The 15449-nt window shown below is 39.6% G+C and overlaps 1 protein-coding gene across 3 annotated transcripts in view; it reads left to right on the plus strand.

Moving 5' to 3' along the window:
* PAFAH1B1 (platelet activating factor acetylhydrolase 1b regulatory subunit 1) overlaps nucleotides 1-15449 on the plus strand; it is a 36420-nt gene that overhangs the window by 7948 nt on the left and 13023 nt on the right. For all 3 annotated transcript variants that reach the window (XM_075439976.1, XM_075439977.1, XM_075439978.1), the window contains exons 2-3: nucleotides 10312-10523; nucleotides 13106-13190. In XM_075439976.1, the coding sequence (XP_075296091.1) occupies nucleotides 10492-10523; nucleotides 13106-13190 (117 nt within the window). In that variant the 5' untranslated portion in view covers nucleotides 10312-10491. The remainder of the gene's footprint in view (nucleotides 1-10311; nucleotides 10524-13105; nucleotides 13191-15449) is intronic.

Consider the following 15449-nt stretch of genomic DNA (forward strand, 5'->3'; position numbering starts at 1 on the left):
TACAGTCCTAAAGGTACGTAGTGACTGCCAGTGATCTTTTAAGTGGTGATTATAACTTGAAACAATATGGAAAAGCACATGGGCATTAGAGGAGTTTATTTCAAAATGCACATCTCTAATTAGGGCAGAAATGCATTTACTTAGTGAACGTGCAGCATAGAGTAGTTAACTTGCTCCTGTTTTATAGCATCTTGATGACATTTCTTAGCTTTATATTTTAGATGTCATTACAACCTGCATTCCAAGTCTTGGGAACACAGACACTGTATCTGATCTGCTGTAGATTACTTTCTAGTTTCCCGTGTATTTATTGTTGAATTATTTTCAGAAGTAAACTACAGTATCAGGTTTTTAGCAAAGTCAATTCAATTAACCTGTAAAAGTAGGTAAAGTGGGTAAGAAAACATGCATAGGACTTGTGTTTTGTTTTGTTTTTTTTGTTAAAAATACAATTGCTGTGATAAACCTTTAACTGAAATGAAATGGAAAATATTTTTGGTAACATTGCAAAATGTGAACAAACCTTGCACAAGATACAGTATTAGGTGTAATAGTATATTGATACACTTGGCAAAAAAAATTTGTGTTGAAGACCTACGGACTTCAGTTAATGGCAGAGTAACAGGCTTACTAAACTTGCGAATTAAAAATAAGGCTGAGTGTTGTAATTCAGATCAGATTTGCTTTTTGATTTTCCAAAATAAGATAGTTGTTGGGAGCTCACTTTTTCGTAATCCTTCAGGTAACTTTACTGATGTAGGCTGAAAAGTGGAAAGAAGATTAGCCCAGCTCATTTACGAGTAGCTTGCTTGTATTCTTCGTTTTATCCCTGCCGGATTAGCAGGTGGTAAATTCTGACATTTTCTAGAAGAAGGTGTATTTGGCACACTGTAAGAAGAGCTGCGTGGCTGTTCTCTTGTGATTGTACCGTATATGTGCTTTTCTACTGTACTGGGGAGGGGAGATGGAAAGGAACTGGATGTTTTATTTTACCTGTTACTGTTTTTCTTTCCTATCAACATATGGAGACAGATTTCTAAGACACCTTATGAAATATGGATATCTCTTCACTTTTAATTAGATTTACATTTAAACAGTAGCTTCTGTGGAATCCGTACAGTGCATTCGTGGGAAGAGTTGTCCTGTTCTGTGGCTTGAGTTTGAAGCAGATTTTTGCTTACTGGGTTTAAAACAAAATCAGACCGTTAAAAATTAGTCTAGATTAAAAGGAAGTGTTCTTATATACTTGCTAGAATTTAGCAGTATAATCTAGAGGTGTAAGAGAACAATTCATTTAATCAAGTTCTCCCATGAAGGACTATAGCTCTAATTGCCTGCAAATGCTCACAAGTAACCACTTTAAGTCCTCTTGCTAGTATGTTACGAAAGAAGATACGCTGTGGAAACGTTTGCAAGGATCTAGTGTGTCAGCCATGTAGCAAGTGACAATGCAATAAGAGTTTCTGCTTTATTAATGCATAAATAGATTGTCTGCAACTTTAAGGAACTGGGGGATTCTGATGAAGTCAGCTCAGTTGGTCTGTTGGTGGCTCTGGTCTCTGCTACAACTTTAAGTGACTTGCCTTTCACTGGGGTTGAAAAATTACCTCAAGAGAGGAAGCTAACCAAGCTAGAATTTCAGATACATTAATGAACTTGGAAGGAAACATAAGGAGTTTTCTTCCAGGTAAAACGTCTTTTAAGAACACTCGAATGTGTTAGAGAAACCGTTTGAAAGTTGGTAGCATGTTGCTGGACACTCAGTGCTATTTTGAGTTTCACACAGGTTGTTGGAGTTCTAAATGATTGCAAATTAAGATTTAATTTTGAAGCTAAATGTGATCAATCTAATGTTCTGTGATTAATTTCATAACGTGATCTCGAATTTTGTCTCCTTCAAAGAAACATTCTGTAGAATATTAATGATTTTGTCATACTAATACTCAGAAAACAAATGGTCTTGTAGTTGAGTTTCTTAGGGGATTGGGATTCTGTTAAAAAAAAGGCAAAAATTTACTTTTTTTAAAGCACAGCAGTGCACAGCTCTCGGGCTTTCAGAGTTGAAAGGTGTTGGTCTGTTGTGTATCTGGTAATACATTTGCTCTGTAATTTAAACCATCTATCTCTTCTAATTTTGGAAATAATGAGCTACAGTTGCGTGTTTAGTGTATGTAGCTTGTGTTTTTGTGGGGAAGACTGTTTATGGAGCCTAAGCAACGGTCATTAAAACTGCAGAAATTTAATTAATCTGTTTTTAAGTTCCTGGAGGAGCTATGGACATGTATTCAAAGATCTGCAATAACAGACTGTCCAGCAATGGTTGTTAGGTTGCTAGACAGCAGCAGGGTGAGCTTGGGGTGGTGCTGAGCTATTTAACTGTTTGCTGCTGCTGCTGGTGTTGTGAACCAAGGAATGGCGTTGGAACTGATTTTCTTGGTTTAACTCATAAAAACTCAAAAGTTAAGAGAGAGAGTATAAAATGCAGGAAGGACAAATGTGCCTGTGGGAATTACGGGAGATAGAAAAAGTGCTTAAGGACATATGAAGGTTGCTTGACTGTTTTCTTTGTAGTAGCTAGTAAGCAAACGTTTCTGTAGGCTTGAGGACTTAAATTACCAGAAGGATAAAGATTTTGAGCCTGGGGTTCCAGTGGACGAGACCGGCTTTCATCGTGGTGCTGATGGGGATTTTCTTGATGATGGGAGCCCTGGCTTAAGTAATCAGAGTAAGTTGGGCTGTGACAGAAGTCTGTAAAATTGGAGTTCTGAAACTTGTAAAGGCCTTAGAGTGTAATACGTGTTTCTTTACTCTTTGCAGCTTTATTGGGGTGACTTAAAAAATCTGGTTAGAAGCAACAAATGTCTGCAAGGAATACAGGCTCCTGATGAACTTGGAATAGCTTTCTGCTCTCTGTCTATATGTCACTACTTGATGTTTGTGTAGTTTTTCTTAAGCCCTACTGCCATGGCAGCAGAGCACTGCCAGTCAGCAAGGGAGGTGGTGTTGCTGTGCAGCACGGGCACTCGTCGTGGAAGGAGAGCTCTGATCCTGCACGCGTGCTGGGCTGGGTCTTGCTCATGCCACAGAGGCATGCTCAACTGAGTCTAGCAAAGCACACCTACATCCAGAATGAAAGATGAGTTTGACACATGTTATTTCTGATTTGTATACTGGTTTATATGTTGTTGCTCATAAAATACGTAATCGTTTAACTTGCTAACTGGAATTTAGATGGATCATGTCTCAGTTGGGACTGATTTTTACTACAGCTTTTTCTGAAGGGTGGAAATGGGTTTGATTAGTCAGCTGAGCCATTTCAGTGAGTTGCTTACGGTGTTGATCCATGAGAAGCAATTTTGACACACTTGATAGGAGTAAAGGCAAGACAGTGGAGGACCTTGAACTGAGGAAGATAAGGTTGGTTGCCATGTCACGGTTTGGTATCTCAGGATATATTTGCAAAAACGCTTGAATTTGGAAGGGCTTCACAAGAACTTAATGTGAAACGCCATGTTAATAGCAACATTAGTGGAGAAGTTAATAAGCTTGGTGGTTGTGTGCTGGCAGCTGGTAAGCACCGAGTGCAGTTCCTTCCCGTGGTCTGAGTCCCATAAGGCCGTTAAAAGGACAAAACCCCTCATTCTTCCTGGGATGCTAAATCCCTGACTGAACTAATACCTTGCAGGGACCAATGTAGCATCTTACTGAAGGTATAATTTATATCATGAGTTAATAACTAGTAGCTAATGGTCTTTTTGACCTCCATATTTATGGCTTCAATTTTGTCACGGTACAATATATGTGTTACTTTAAAAGAGTTGAATGGTACCCTGCCACATATAGATAAAACCTTCTGATTAAAGCTGTAGCATTGAGTTATTACAATTGCTAAACAAAGTCATAACAGTAGTAAAACAGAAGTGGGTGAAACAGGAAAGAACAACTTCCATCCTGTTTTAAAATGTTTGGATGAGCTATGATATCTATGGTTATGTATGCAGTAATTAACAGCATTAATCAATAAATCAAAGATTAATTCCAGAAACACTATTTTAGTAGTTAAAACTAAGAAAACTGGCTGGTTTTGATTTTTAAAACTTCTTTCTTCAATTGTGTTTTAAAACTTCTGTGTAGTCTCATTGTAGGTGTGCAAAGTAGATGATCAGCTTGAAATAGATAAAAGCTAAATGTCAAATTCAGGGCACAGGATCTTTACCAGACATATGTATTCAGACCAAATTTTAGTACTGTTTAGCATCCAGTGCACTCTGATAAGCAAAAGTATAATGAACTCTGCAGGAATTCACAGACCAAATCTGACTTTTTTTTTTTTTAATGTGTACAGAATGGGCAGTTTTAGGAATTTTAATTCCAGTAACTTTGCTCTTGCTTGATGCTAGTTGAGGTAAATGAACAGGTATTTTTTGCAGGTTGAGACTAAAATGCTGAAGGTTTAATTTGTTTCCATAATATTTCATAATTATATTTGGAGAATACTTATGGAAAATAATATTTTAAAGTCTCCTGAAGCAAGTATGAACATCATCATAAAAATACCTCCAAGCCAAGGCTTCTTGATTATTGGTGTGATGTGTCATGAACTGAGGGGAGTTCTGACTATCTCTTGCCTAGAAGTGATTTGTTTCCTTTCCTACCTCATTGCTTTGGCTGTATCTGTTTAGCTGTTGTGCTTTGAATACCTGCTGTAGAGCTGTCTCAGAGCAGGCAAATACAGCTGAACCGGTTTCATTTTTGTGTTTGTGCATCTTACGAACGGTTAGCAGGTCTCTCTTGTTAAGTTATCGCAAAGTTTTCCAGTAATCTGGGAAACACTTGAACCACACTGATACACAGCAGCGTAAGGACCTACTGTTTAAATTCGGGAAGAAGAAACTGTCTTTTGAGTTGTTAGGATGTCTTAGTCACCCTCGGAAGAGCGTGGTTCCTATACAGTGTCAGATCTGGGATGTCCAGGTGGAGTGTGGAGCTAGGCTCCGCTGGGTGCCTTGACACTAACCAGTTGCAAAAGGTATGTATTTAGTCACCACCAGGGTGGGACCAGCTTTAAATGCACGTCAGGCAGAATCTCTGAGCCTCAAAGGAGTAAATGTGTCCTCAGCGCAGCGTGGGTGAGTCCTGTGGTGAGTGCGGCTGGCTCCAGCAAAAGGCTGTATGTGGTCACGCTGAGGAATCTCTGAATCCCGGTTTAGGAAGATGGGAGGCGATTCTTAGATGTGAAGAGACAAAGACAGACACTACTTTTTTTTTTTTTTTTTTTTTAAATGAGAAAGTCGGAATAACCTATACCATGCTGTTTCCACCTTCCCTTCCAAGGAAGGATTATTCTGCTTTTCAGATTTTTCTGTGCAATTTGTTGCTCTTTATTGATAGTTCTGTATATTTTAGAAGCTTTTTTCGGGAAAAAATTCTGGCCTGTGATGATTCTTGGCTGTCTTTTTATTTGTTTCTTTTTAAAAGCTTACGGTTTAGTATGCCACTCCAGTCCTGTAGCACTTAAGGTTTAATTAGATCTTTGATCCTTATTGCTCAGACATTTCTATCAGTCTGAAGTATAAAGGCTGATCTTTAGCTAAGTGGAAAAGTTAGAAGCTGAGATGAGATGGAGTTGTCTGTTGAGGATATGCTACTGTTGATGGAGCTGAGGAGGAGGTTACGTATGGTTTTTGAATGGTTTGTGTTGTTTCACAAAGAAGTCGCCTACCTGAAGTGCAGTGGGTAATGTCTATGTTTCTTCTCCCACCAGGTACCTGCACACTGTAGACAACCGAGCAGATACTGTACTGCCAGGAGGAGTAAGAGGCAAACATTTGATGTCTCATACCTGTTGCAGTGTTATCCGTTCAGCCAGGTCTGGCTCCCAGTTTTGAAATGTATGCAGACAGCTGATCTTGCTGAAAACACTTGTAGCCCACTTTCATTGCGAGACTGTACATAGGCAGAGGTTTGCCACTCAGTGCTTTTATACATGCAGACTAGTGATACGGAATCAAACAGGTCTTAAATTAGAAACTAAAACTTTCTGCAGTGTGACTGGGACTGTTCATAAAAGGCACATCCTGTTTTATGTTTAATTAGTAGCTGTTACTCCATAGGTGGCTGTGTTTACCATCAGTCTTTTTTTCTGTACTTTACACAGAACAAATTAAAATTTTCATACAATGACATCTCTTCTTTCAAAAAAGATCTGGCTCTGTCTTGACACCACCTTGTTCACAGCAAGCTGCTGATAATAAAAATGACCGATTTCAGGCAAGATACAATGAACAGGTGTTGGTTTTTTGTGGGGTTTTTTCCCCAAGGGTTCTTTTTGAACACTTGCTTCCTCTCACTATTGAGGTTGTTGGCTGGTGTGTGCGTAACGCAGTGGTGACAATAAACCTTGATAGGCAGTGGAGGAGGAGGAGGAGGAGGACTGGTTAGTCCTGCTCCACTGAGTTTGGTGTGTCACAAAACCTCCTCTAGCTAGAGAAAAGGCAATGCACCTGGGCAATGTTCATCCATTCTCTGTTGTTTCCAAGAGTGGCACAGTTGTGGCATTAAAGTTGGACCCTTTTGGCTTTTTGGTTTTGGACATTTTTGGTTAGATGTTTTCTTTGTGGGTTTTCAGGTTTCTTTCTGTTTGTTTGTTTTCATTCTTTCCATTTTATTTTGTCTTTTGTTAAGGGATATATGTGAAGGAAGCTGCCCTAAAAATTCTTTGCTTTATATTCGGGTGCCTTTGTAGATAAAAAGGCATGAATACTGAGAAGCATGATTGGAACAGACACTTTTCAGAGAAGTGAGATGATGTAGGTCAGTTGGTTGGTGACTTGTTGTGGATCAGCTGTAATTTGCTAATAGCAGAAATAGCTGCTTTGCCCTGTAGCTGTTGGAATTTATCTAGTATGAAGATCTGTTTCTGAATAACAATTCAGAGTTAGAGCAGTGGAGCAGGCCAGGTGTTGCTAAGTATTGGGGATACAGGAGAAGTTTGGGGCTGCTTTACATTTGAGGGGGAAAAAAATGCCTTTCTAACTAGATGACGTGTCAAGGGTCTCCTTGTGAATGCCGTTGCTGTTATTTTTAGGCAAGTGCTGCAGTTGCATTGCGTAGACACAATGACAACATTGACAAAATTATACAGTATGATTTTTACTGGAGTTATTGCACTGATGCTGGATTTACAAAGCATTCACTGCTTTGTGGTAGCTCATAACACAAAAGCCACCTTCTGGTTTTAATACTGTGATTTTTCCTATGGTAGTACTAAAAGCAGATTTTTGGAAGTTTATATCTGTGTGTTCTGCTGTTCAGCGCTTCAAACAGTGCTTCTGTGTATAAAGGAGTGCCTTATTTTGTTCCTCTCTACAATGTTTATCACTACTGAAAGCGTTGCTGTGTTCTTGTGTTCAGTGCGGAGACTCAGCCATTATAAGTCTCTGTTTTTCAGTCCCTAAATTTATAGCAGGATTGCCCTCTAGAGGGCACTTCTTCTGATAATTTCAATGGATTATTTTTTTATATTAACTAAATTTCCATTAATTTGTATGCGGTACTCGTACTGTGTAGTGAACAAGATGCATCTGTTGAAAACCAGTTGTGTCTCTACCTGTCTGAAAGCAAGGTATGGGACAAGAGTAAGTGAAGCGTTTGCCTCTGTTCCCTGAAAGGATGTAGTCTGTGCTATCAGTTTTTAACTGAATTATTTCTGAAATAGCTATTAGGGAAGAGGTCAAACTAATTAAATTATGTCTTGCCTGTTTAGAGTGCTCCTGTCCTAAACGGCTTCAGTGCAGTATTACAGATAAGTAAATACAAGTATTATGTAAAAATATAAGCCTCGTGAAGTTCAGCAAGGCCAAGTGCAAGGGCCTGCACATGGGTCAGGGCAATCCCAAGCACAAATACGTGCTGGGAAGAGAATGGGTTGAGAGCAGCCCTGAGGAGAAAGACCTCGGGGTGTTGGTTGATGAAAAGCTCAACATGACCCAGCAGTGAGCGCTGGCAGCCCAGAAGGCCAGCCATCCCCTGGGCTGCAACCCCAGCAGTGTGGGCACAGGGCGAGGGAGGGGATGCTGCCCCTCTGCCCCGCTCTGCTGAGACCCCCCGGGAGCCCTGCGTCCGGCTCTGGAGCCCTCAGCACAGGACGGAGCTGGAGCTGCGGGAGCGGGGCCAGAGGAGGCCCCAGCAATGATGCGAGGGCTGGAACCCCTCTGCTGGGAGGAGAGGCTGGGAGAGCTGGGGCTGCTCAGCGGGGAGAGGAGAAGGCATCGGGGAGACCTTAGAGCAGCTGCCAGTGCCTGGAGGGGCTGCGAGAGAGCTGGAGAGGGGCTGGGACAAGAGCATGAAGTGATGAGACAAGGGGTGATGGCTTTGGACTGAGAGGGGGGAGATTTAGATTGGCTGTAAGAAGGTGAGCCACTGGCCCAGGTTGCCCAGAGTAGTCCCCCTCCCTGGCAAAGTTCAAGGCCAGGTTGGATGGGGCTTTGAGCGACCTGGTCTCGTGGAAGGTGTCCCTGCCCATGGCAGGGTCCGTCCCAGCCCAAACCATTCTGTGATTATGGTGTACAGTATTTGATGTGGAAAATCCACCAGCAGAGTGAAATACAAACAACTTGCAGCTTAAGCTTATTTTGAAGCAGACAGCAGAGCCTAGGTAGGTTTAGAAACAAGCTCCTGATCCCCTGTGATGGATAAGTAGACATTAATGATGCAAGCCTAGTATTTTCTTCAGTTTTTTTCATATAAGAAAGGCTCTTGTTTAAAACCTTACCATAATTCTTACCCAACTTTGACAGTGAACCTTGTGTACCTGTATGTCTACTGGAGAAATAATAGGGGAGAGGCAGTGGGAACACATTTCCTGAAGTAGCTGGTAGGAAGTTTCAAACCCAACTACTATTTCCTCAGTCTTTGGGTATTGTTGTGTTCAGTTTATCTCATTGCTAAAAGCCAGTTGGTCAGACTCACTTAAGAACTTGAGTAAATCATATATTATATACAGACTTTTGTCAGGTGTGCAAGAAATGCTAACTTCAGCATTTTTCATAATCATGTTGCTTACAAAAGAATACCTGCTGTGGAGAAATCAAAAGGCAGTGCTGCTAAAATGGTTTTGGCGATGCCGCCTTGACAAAGATTAAAACTGTCTGGTTGAAGTAGATTGTACGTCAAGAATACTGAAGGTCATGTTACTGCAGAAGAAGGTATTAAATAGTGTGTGTCGGGGGGAAATAAGTAATTTGAGAATGGCACAGTTCTGACTGAGTTGAACACTATCTTTAATACATCAAATTTCAGCTGTATTCCGAATTAGCGTGCATTGTTGGCTCTGTAGTGATCGAGTTGCTGCCTGAACCCAGCTGAAGTAACAGGCTGGTGGCAGCTCTGTGCCCTGGTAGTTGTGCTACTCTGATAAGACTGAAGATCTGTTTAAAAGTTTGCTGTATCTCAAGTAAGGGCAAGATAAAAGATAAACTTTATGTAAACCATGTTAACACATGACTGAACAGAAGGCAAGTATTGTCTTTTAAAACATGGTGTTACTAGAATAGAAAAATTCATCTAATATAGTTGTGTAATAATCTACCTGTAAAGTTCACGTGCTGAGTTATAGCCATAGTCTTTAAGGATGCTGTTTGGGTAAATCCTAGAGAACTGCCTAATGTAATGCTGTGAATGAGCTATGGTGACATACTGAGTGTGCCTTGATGCGTTGGTTAAGGCCTGGAGCGTGCCATAGCATCTTCCATAGTCCCTTTCTGGAATGTTCTCTTCTTTCCTTAAACTCTCCCCCGAAGCTTGAAAGATACGGGAGAGCGTTAGCTGTGTCTCCAGTGTGTGTTGAAAATTAGCTGTGTGAACCTTGCTGGGTTTGGTTTGGAGAGATAAATCTATAGTAAAGACAAAAAATCTAGCATAAGGACAGAGGATTTTGGGGGGTAGCTTTTTAATAGGAGCAGTGAGTGCAAAATGTGGGCTGTTTACAGTGGGCCGCAGTTCTTTTCATCACAAGAAAGTAAGATGGAGTTGCCTACAAACCAGAACTGGGCTGTGACTGAATATGGCTTCTTTAGCTCCCTGTTTCTTGAAGGAGTGATGGTGGGAAGAGAGAGAATAAAGAGAGAGTACCAGTCTCTCCAGGCTACTCAGTCAAGGTTGGAGATGTGCTACAAGGGCATAATCCAGACTAGTCAGCTTGTTCTGTCCAGAGCGGTGTTGCAGTCTGAGTACGGAAATCTTCACGGCAGTCCAGAGTGACCGAATGCTTATTTAAAAGAAATTAACAGTGTCTCTTTCTCTACCTTCTAGATGGATTGAATCTTCTGTGTTGAATGCCTCCGGATTTCCTGTTGGATTTCACGTCTGGAAAAATATTTTTGGTTTAAGCCACTCGGTGGCAGACCGAATTGTGGATCCAGGGTTCCTAAGACTTTAGCTCTTGAGGAGGCAGCCACTGCTGAATCCCATTAACCTGACATCGCAGCCACAATGGTGCTGTCACAAAGGCAACGAGATGAACTGTAAGGAATGGTTATTTTTAAGTTTGTGTCGCGTTTTCATTAAACCTCAAATATTAGCTTTTGTTTCCAAATAGATTTTAGAGAGTGGCTCAGCTCGGGTGCCAGTCAGGTACTATGGATTATGGTTTAGATCTCTGTACTCTTATTTCTGATACAATTGCTGGTATTTGATAATAGAATTGGGAAATGGTGAAAATACTATTTCAAAGTTATGGTATAAAAAATGGATTCTTAAATTTGCAATCATTTATTATCTTCTATTTTGTTTTGACTTCAGTCACGAAGTTATGAAAGGGTTACAGTAAGCAGCAAGCACATTGCAATATATGCTCCAAACTGATTCATGGATTCTACTTTTATCATGACATAAAAATAGAGACAAATCTGAGACAAAACAAGATTGCTAAATCCTGAGATAAATCTGTCAATTTTTTTCAATTTTATTCCTGAATGTAGATAAGGATCTGATCGGAATGTGCTACATGGTGATTACAATCTTCAACTCCTTAAATAGTATTTAAAATAGATGGTATATTTAAAGAAGACAAAAAAGCAAAAAAAACCCAAAACAAAATAATAAAAAACCCACCCCACAAAAAAATCCCACTAAAACAACTCCACCTTAATTCAGTTTGAGATATGGAACACTTTCCAGATGTTAAGGCTAGAAGTAGGCTGTCAAGTTCCGTTCCACAGTTTGCGTTCTCTGCTGTAATAAATAATGGTGGAGCGAGTGGTGGGTAGCAGTCAGGATGGCAGTGTCTCACGTGATACTCGGTTCTGTAAACTTACATAGAGTTTGTGGTTTGGTTTTGGTTTTTTTATTCCTTTTAAAAGTATGGACCAAGTGTTACTTAGCATTTGGTATGTCTCTTGTCCATGGTAAGCTCTCTATTTTTTTTTTTTTTATACAGCTTCTTCACTTTTGCAGTAATGATTCAACCCACTTCGTAGTAAATATAGTATGTGTGTTACTTTTTTGTTTCATATACTTAAACACAGTTGTTCTGCTTCTTAGAGTGGAAGCTATCTTCAGATTTTGATTTTTTACAGCTGTTTGTTCATGAGATTTGGAGAAGCTCTAGTGGTTAAACACATTCAGGATTACGATTTTTTTTTGTTGTTTTTTTAGGAATTCCCTGAAGTTTTTTTCTGGCAAAAACTTCAGAAATTACATGCATTAATGGGGAGATGGAAGTAATCAACTACTATGAATGGAAATAGGAAATGAGCAGAGACTTAGGATTTACTTTAGAGGTCTGACGAGGAGGGAGTACTTTGTCTTAGCATATGTTGTTTATGGGGAAAATTTGAAATTTCTGCTTGAATGCAGAGTTATATTTAGAGTTGAATATCTAAGGAGAGATTGAATATTTGTAAAAGGTAGGAAAGAATGTGATGAAAGCCACAGGAAGAATTGTCATGTGAAAAGCAAATTCTTTTCAGAACAAGAAGTCATTATTGCTTCTTACAATTAATTAAATACATTAAAGGGTATTAATCTTCTCATGAATGCCTCATGTAGATGACCTTCTGATTTTCGTTTTTTAAAAGTATCTGTATATCAGTTTACTTAAATATTGTAGTATGTGTATGTGTTCTCCCCGCCTTCCCCGTATATGTACGTATACACATGCATATCCCTTTCCAAAATAGTATGTGGTAATAAGAAAACAAAACTAGGCTTCCTTCTGGAGGCTGGTAAAGTAACTGAAGGTAAGACTGAAAGTCTGTTTAGAACATTGAGCTTACTTCTCTTAAGCAAACTTTGTTGTATAATTTGAAAGTATTTATCCATTTGAAGTACATTTTGAAAATGCAGGGTTTCCTTAGTCTTGTTCCCTTAAACAAAAGGTGCTGGCTGCTTGTTGAAGTCTTAGAATAACACGGAAACTTTGAGTAGGTCCGGAACAAATGCATGCTATCTTGAGAGAGAGGGTCAAGACAGATAAATTTGGTAATTATTGTGTGTCATAATGTGGAATATTTTGAAGAAAAATGTAAAATTTGAAGCACTGTATGTTTTTATCACAGACAGTATCCCTTCCTGTAATCTAACTAAAGGTTATTGTATCATTCTGAATAACAAAGCTAAGACTTGTTCTCTTAAACTGAATGCTTTATTTAAGTTCAACTGAAGTAAAATTTTGTACCCTAAACTGTTCTACCCAAAAAAGTTTTCCTTCAAAAATAGAGCCACAAATTTAATATGTAGATATGGTTGTCACTTTTGTGTCTGCTATGGGTTTTATGTTTGATACAGATTGATAAGTATATCCATGCTACTCCAATGTTTGGTAACTTACAAAAACCAAGCCCAAACCCCTTCACCAAACCCGAAATAAACAGTGTATCGTGCTATTGACGTCTTGAAGCAAAATCTGTTTGCCAAATCTATTTATAAAATTTGCTTGGGCTGATAACAAACCTAATAATCCTAGGTGTTGTACTGCATTGAAGACTTAGATGTTGATCATGCTTTTGTGAAAATAGAAAAGTGTGAACCATTGCTTTTACTCTTTTATTCAGAATTGTGTCTGAAGATACTGTTCTGGTTGTTTGGTTTTTGTTTTTTTTTTTAGAAATCGAGCAATAGCAGATTACCTGCGTTCTAATGGCTATGAAGAGGCATATTCGGTTTTTAAAAAGGAAGCGGAGTTAGATGTGGTGAGTTCAAGGAAGATTCTTCATCTATATTTGAAGTAAAGAGTTTATAACTTTAAGGCATTTGCATGCCTTCTGAACATGTATATCTGTTATCTACCTGTTAGCTCATGCGGTTTCAGAACTGGAGGTGATAAACTCATACAGCTTACTGCCTTGCCATAAAATTTAAAAATAATTATTGGAAGACTTGACAATTTCTGAGCAAAACCTCTTACCTTTATCTTCAGCTAATGACTTGGGCATATTTTTGATTTTTATGTAGCTACCACTCATCTGTACAATGCTGAGTTTTCTCTGTAATGGCCTTTTAAGGATCCAAGTCCTGAGAGGGCCTAGGTACCTCAGGATGAGAGGTGCTAGAAAACAAAGCTGACGGAAGGCAGTGCAGATGTGTAAGAAAGGTGATAGAGGGTGGTATTAAAAAAGACCTGGCCCTTCACCTGACTCACTTCAGCAGCCCCATACAGGAGTAGAGCATCTCTCGTATGGGGAGAGACTGAGCGAGCGGGCACTGTTCAGCCTGGAGAAGAGGAGGTGTAGGGGGATCTTGCTGCTGTTTATAGGTGTCTGATGGGAGGGTGTGAGGATGACCAAGCTAGCTTCTCCTCACTGTGGCTAGTGACAGGGCAGCAGCCAGTGCGCAGAAACTGAAACACAGGAAGCTGCATCTGAACAGAATATAAAACTTTTTTTTTTACTGTGAGAGAGTTTAAACACCGGAATAGGTTGCCCAGAGAGATTGTGGAGTCCCTGTCCCTAGAGCTGTTCGGAACCTCGTTGTACATGGTGCTGGGCAGTCTGCTCCAGCTGGCCTTGCTCTGAGCAAGGAGTTTGGACTTGCTGATCTCAAGGGGTCCTTTCCAACTTTAACTATTCTGTGCTTAATATTCAAAATAATGTGTCTAATTTTAACACATTTAATTTCTGTTTCCTGCTGTTGTATCCATCCCTTCTCCCCTCCCTGTAATTCGTTTCCTTAACTGTGCTTATTCTTATAACGGAATTATGCATAAAAGCATTAACTTTCTGCAATACAGAATTAGAAAACTGAAGGCTGTTCTGTAACCAGACTTGAAATGGTGTAAGACTGTGCGGCTTTGGAGGCCAACTTCACGTGGCAATGTTTAAGAAACAGGAAGACAAAGCAGGATTGCTTTTGTCCTCTCCTTTATCACACAGAGCAAATGGCAGAAGTCTCTTTTGTGATTGGAATTGGGTCAGTAGTTAAATCATTGCCTGAAACTGTTGTGTACCAGTTGGTTAACCGTACGGTAGGTGGGCGAGCCTGAATAGTTAATGTAAGTTGATCAGCTCTGGTAAGCAACTCTGTTTTGTTAGACTGTGCAGATGCTGGTGACTTAGACCAGTCATTTCTTGCAGCTTAATTCTGTTGATTTGCCCTTATAACAGATGATTCTTGGTATAATTTTTAAACTTGTCACCTATTGGTATAGGAGGTGTGCATTACATCTGAGTTTGAGTTTCTCTGAAGACACCTGGATTGAGTAGTAAACTTCTGTGTGCTGACTTTTGATAAATTTTTGCATTTTCTCTGTTACAAGTCTTGCACTGTTCTTTTTCCAAAATGCTTGGTTAAAGTTTAGCTTAACTTCTCCAATCTGCTTCCAGTATCTAATAAATAAGTAGAATATTGAAATAAATTATTATTCCAATAATAAACTGGAATACCAGACTTATAATTGAAAATCCCAATACCATTCCATTATCTGCCTCATGTATCAACCTAATTAAGTCTTCTCTTCCCAAAGGTTAAATAGTCAATCTAAATAGGCTAGGTGGTCCCGAGGGAAATAGAAAATACAGTTGCTAGAAGTTCCACATGACTTTCTTGCAAGAAAATCTGAATGGGATGGGGCTATACTAAAACGAAAAAAAAAAAAAAAGTTAAAGGCAGAAATTATTTCAGTAAATTGGAGGGCTTCAAGTGTAGCTCTACAAAGAGGGATTTCATTTCATGTATTGACTTTTCCTGCAGATAACCCCAGCTTTTAGAAATGCCGCTGAAGCAGTAGGTTAACATCTGGTCTCTGACCAAGGTAGCCAGTCCTCGGAGCTTGCGTGGAGTAAGCCATGGCATTGTTATTTTCCCCATGCCGTTGTTATTTTCCATCTAATTTAGAATTATTCTAGTATGAGATTGTCATTTGTACATGGAAAGAAAGCGTGCAGCATTTAATTACTCTTCTGTGCCTCTGATGTTGTTTGGTTTCCTGTGTTGCTTTTCTTCCTCTTTCTTGT

This window comes from Opisthocomus hoazin, chromosome 20, assembly GCF_030867145.1.
Source record: "Opisthocomus hoazin isolate bOpiHoa1 chromosome 20, bOpiHoa1.hap1, whole genome shotgun sequence".
NCBI lineage: Eukaryota > Metazoa > Chordata > Aves > Opisthocomiformes > Opisthocomidae > Opisthocomus > Opisthocomus hoazin.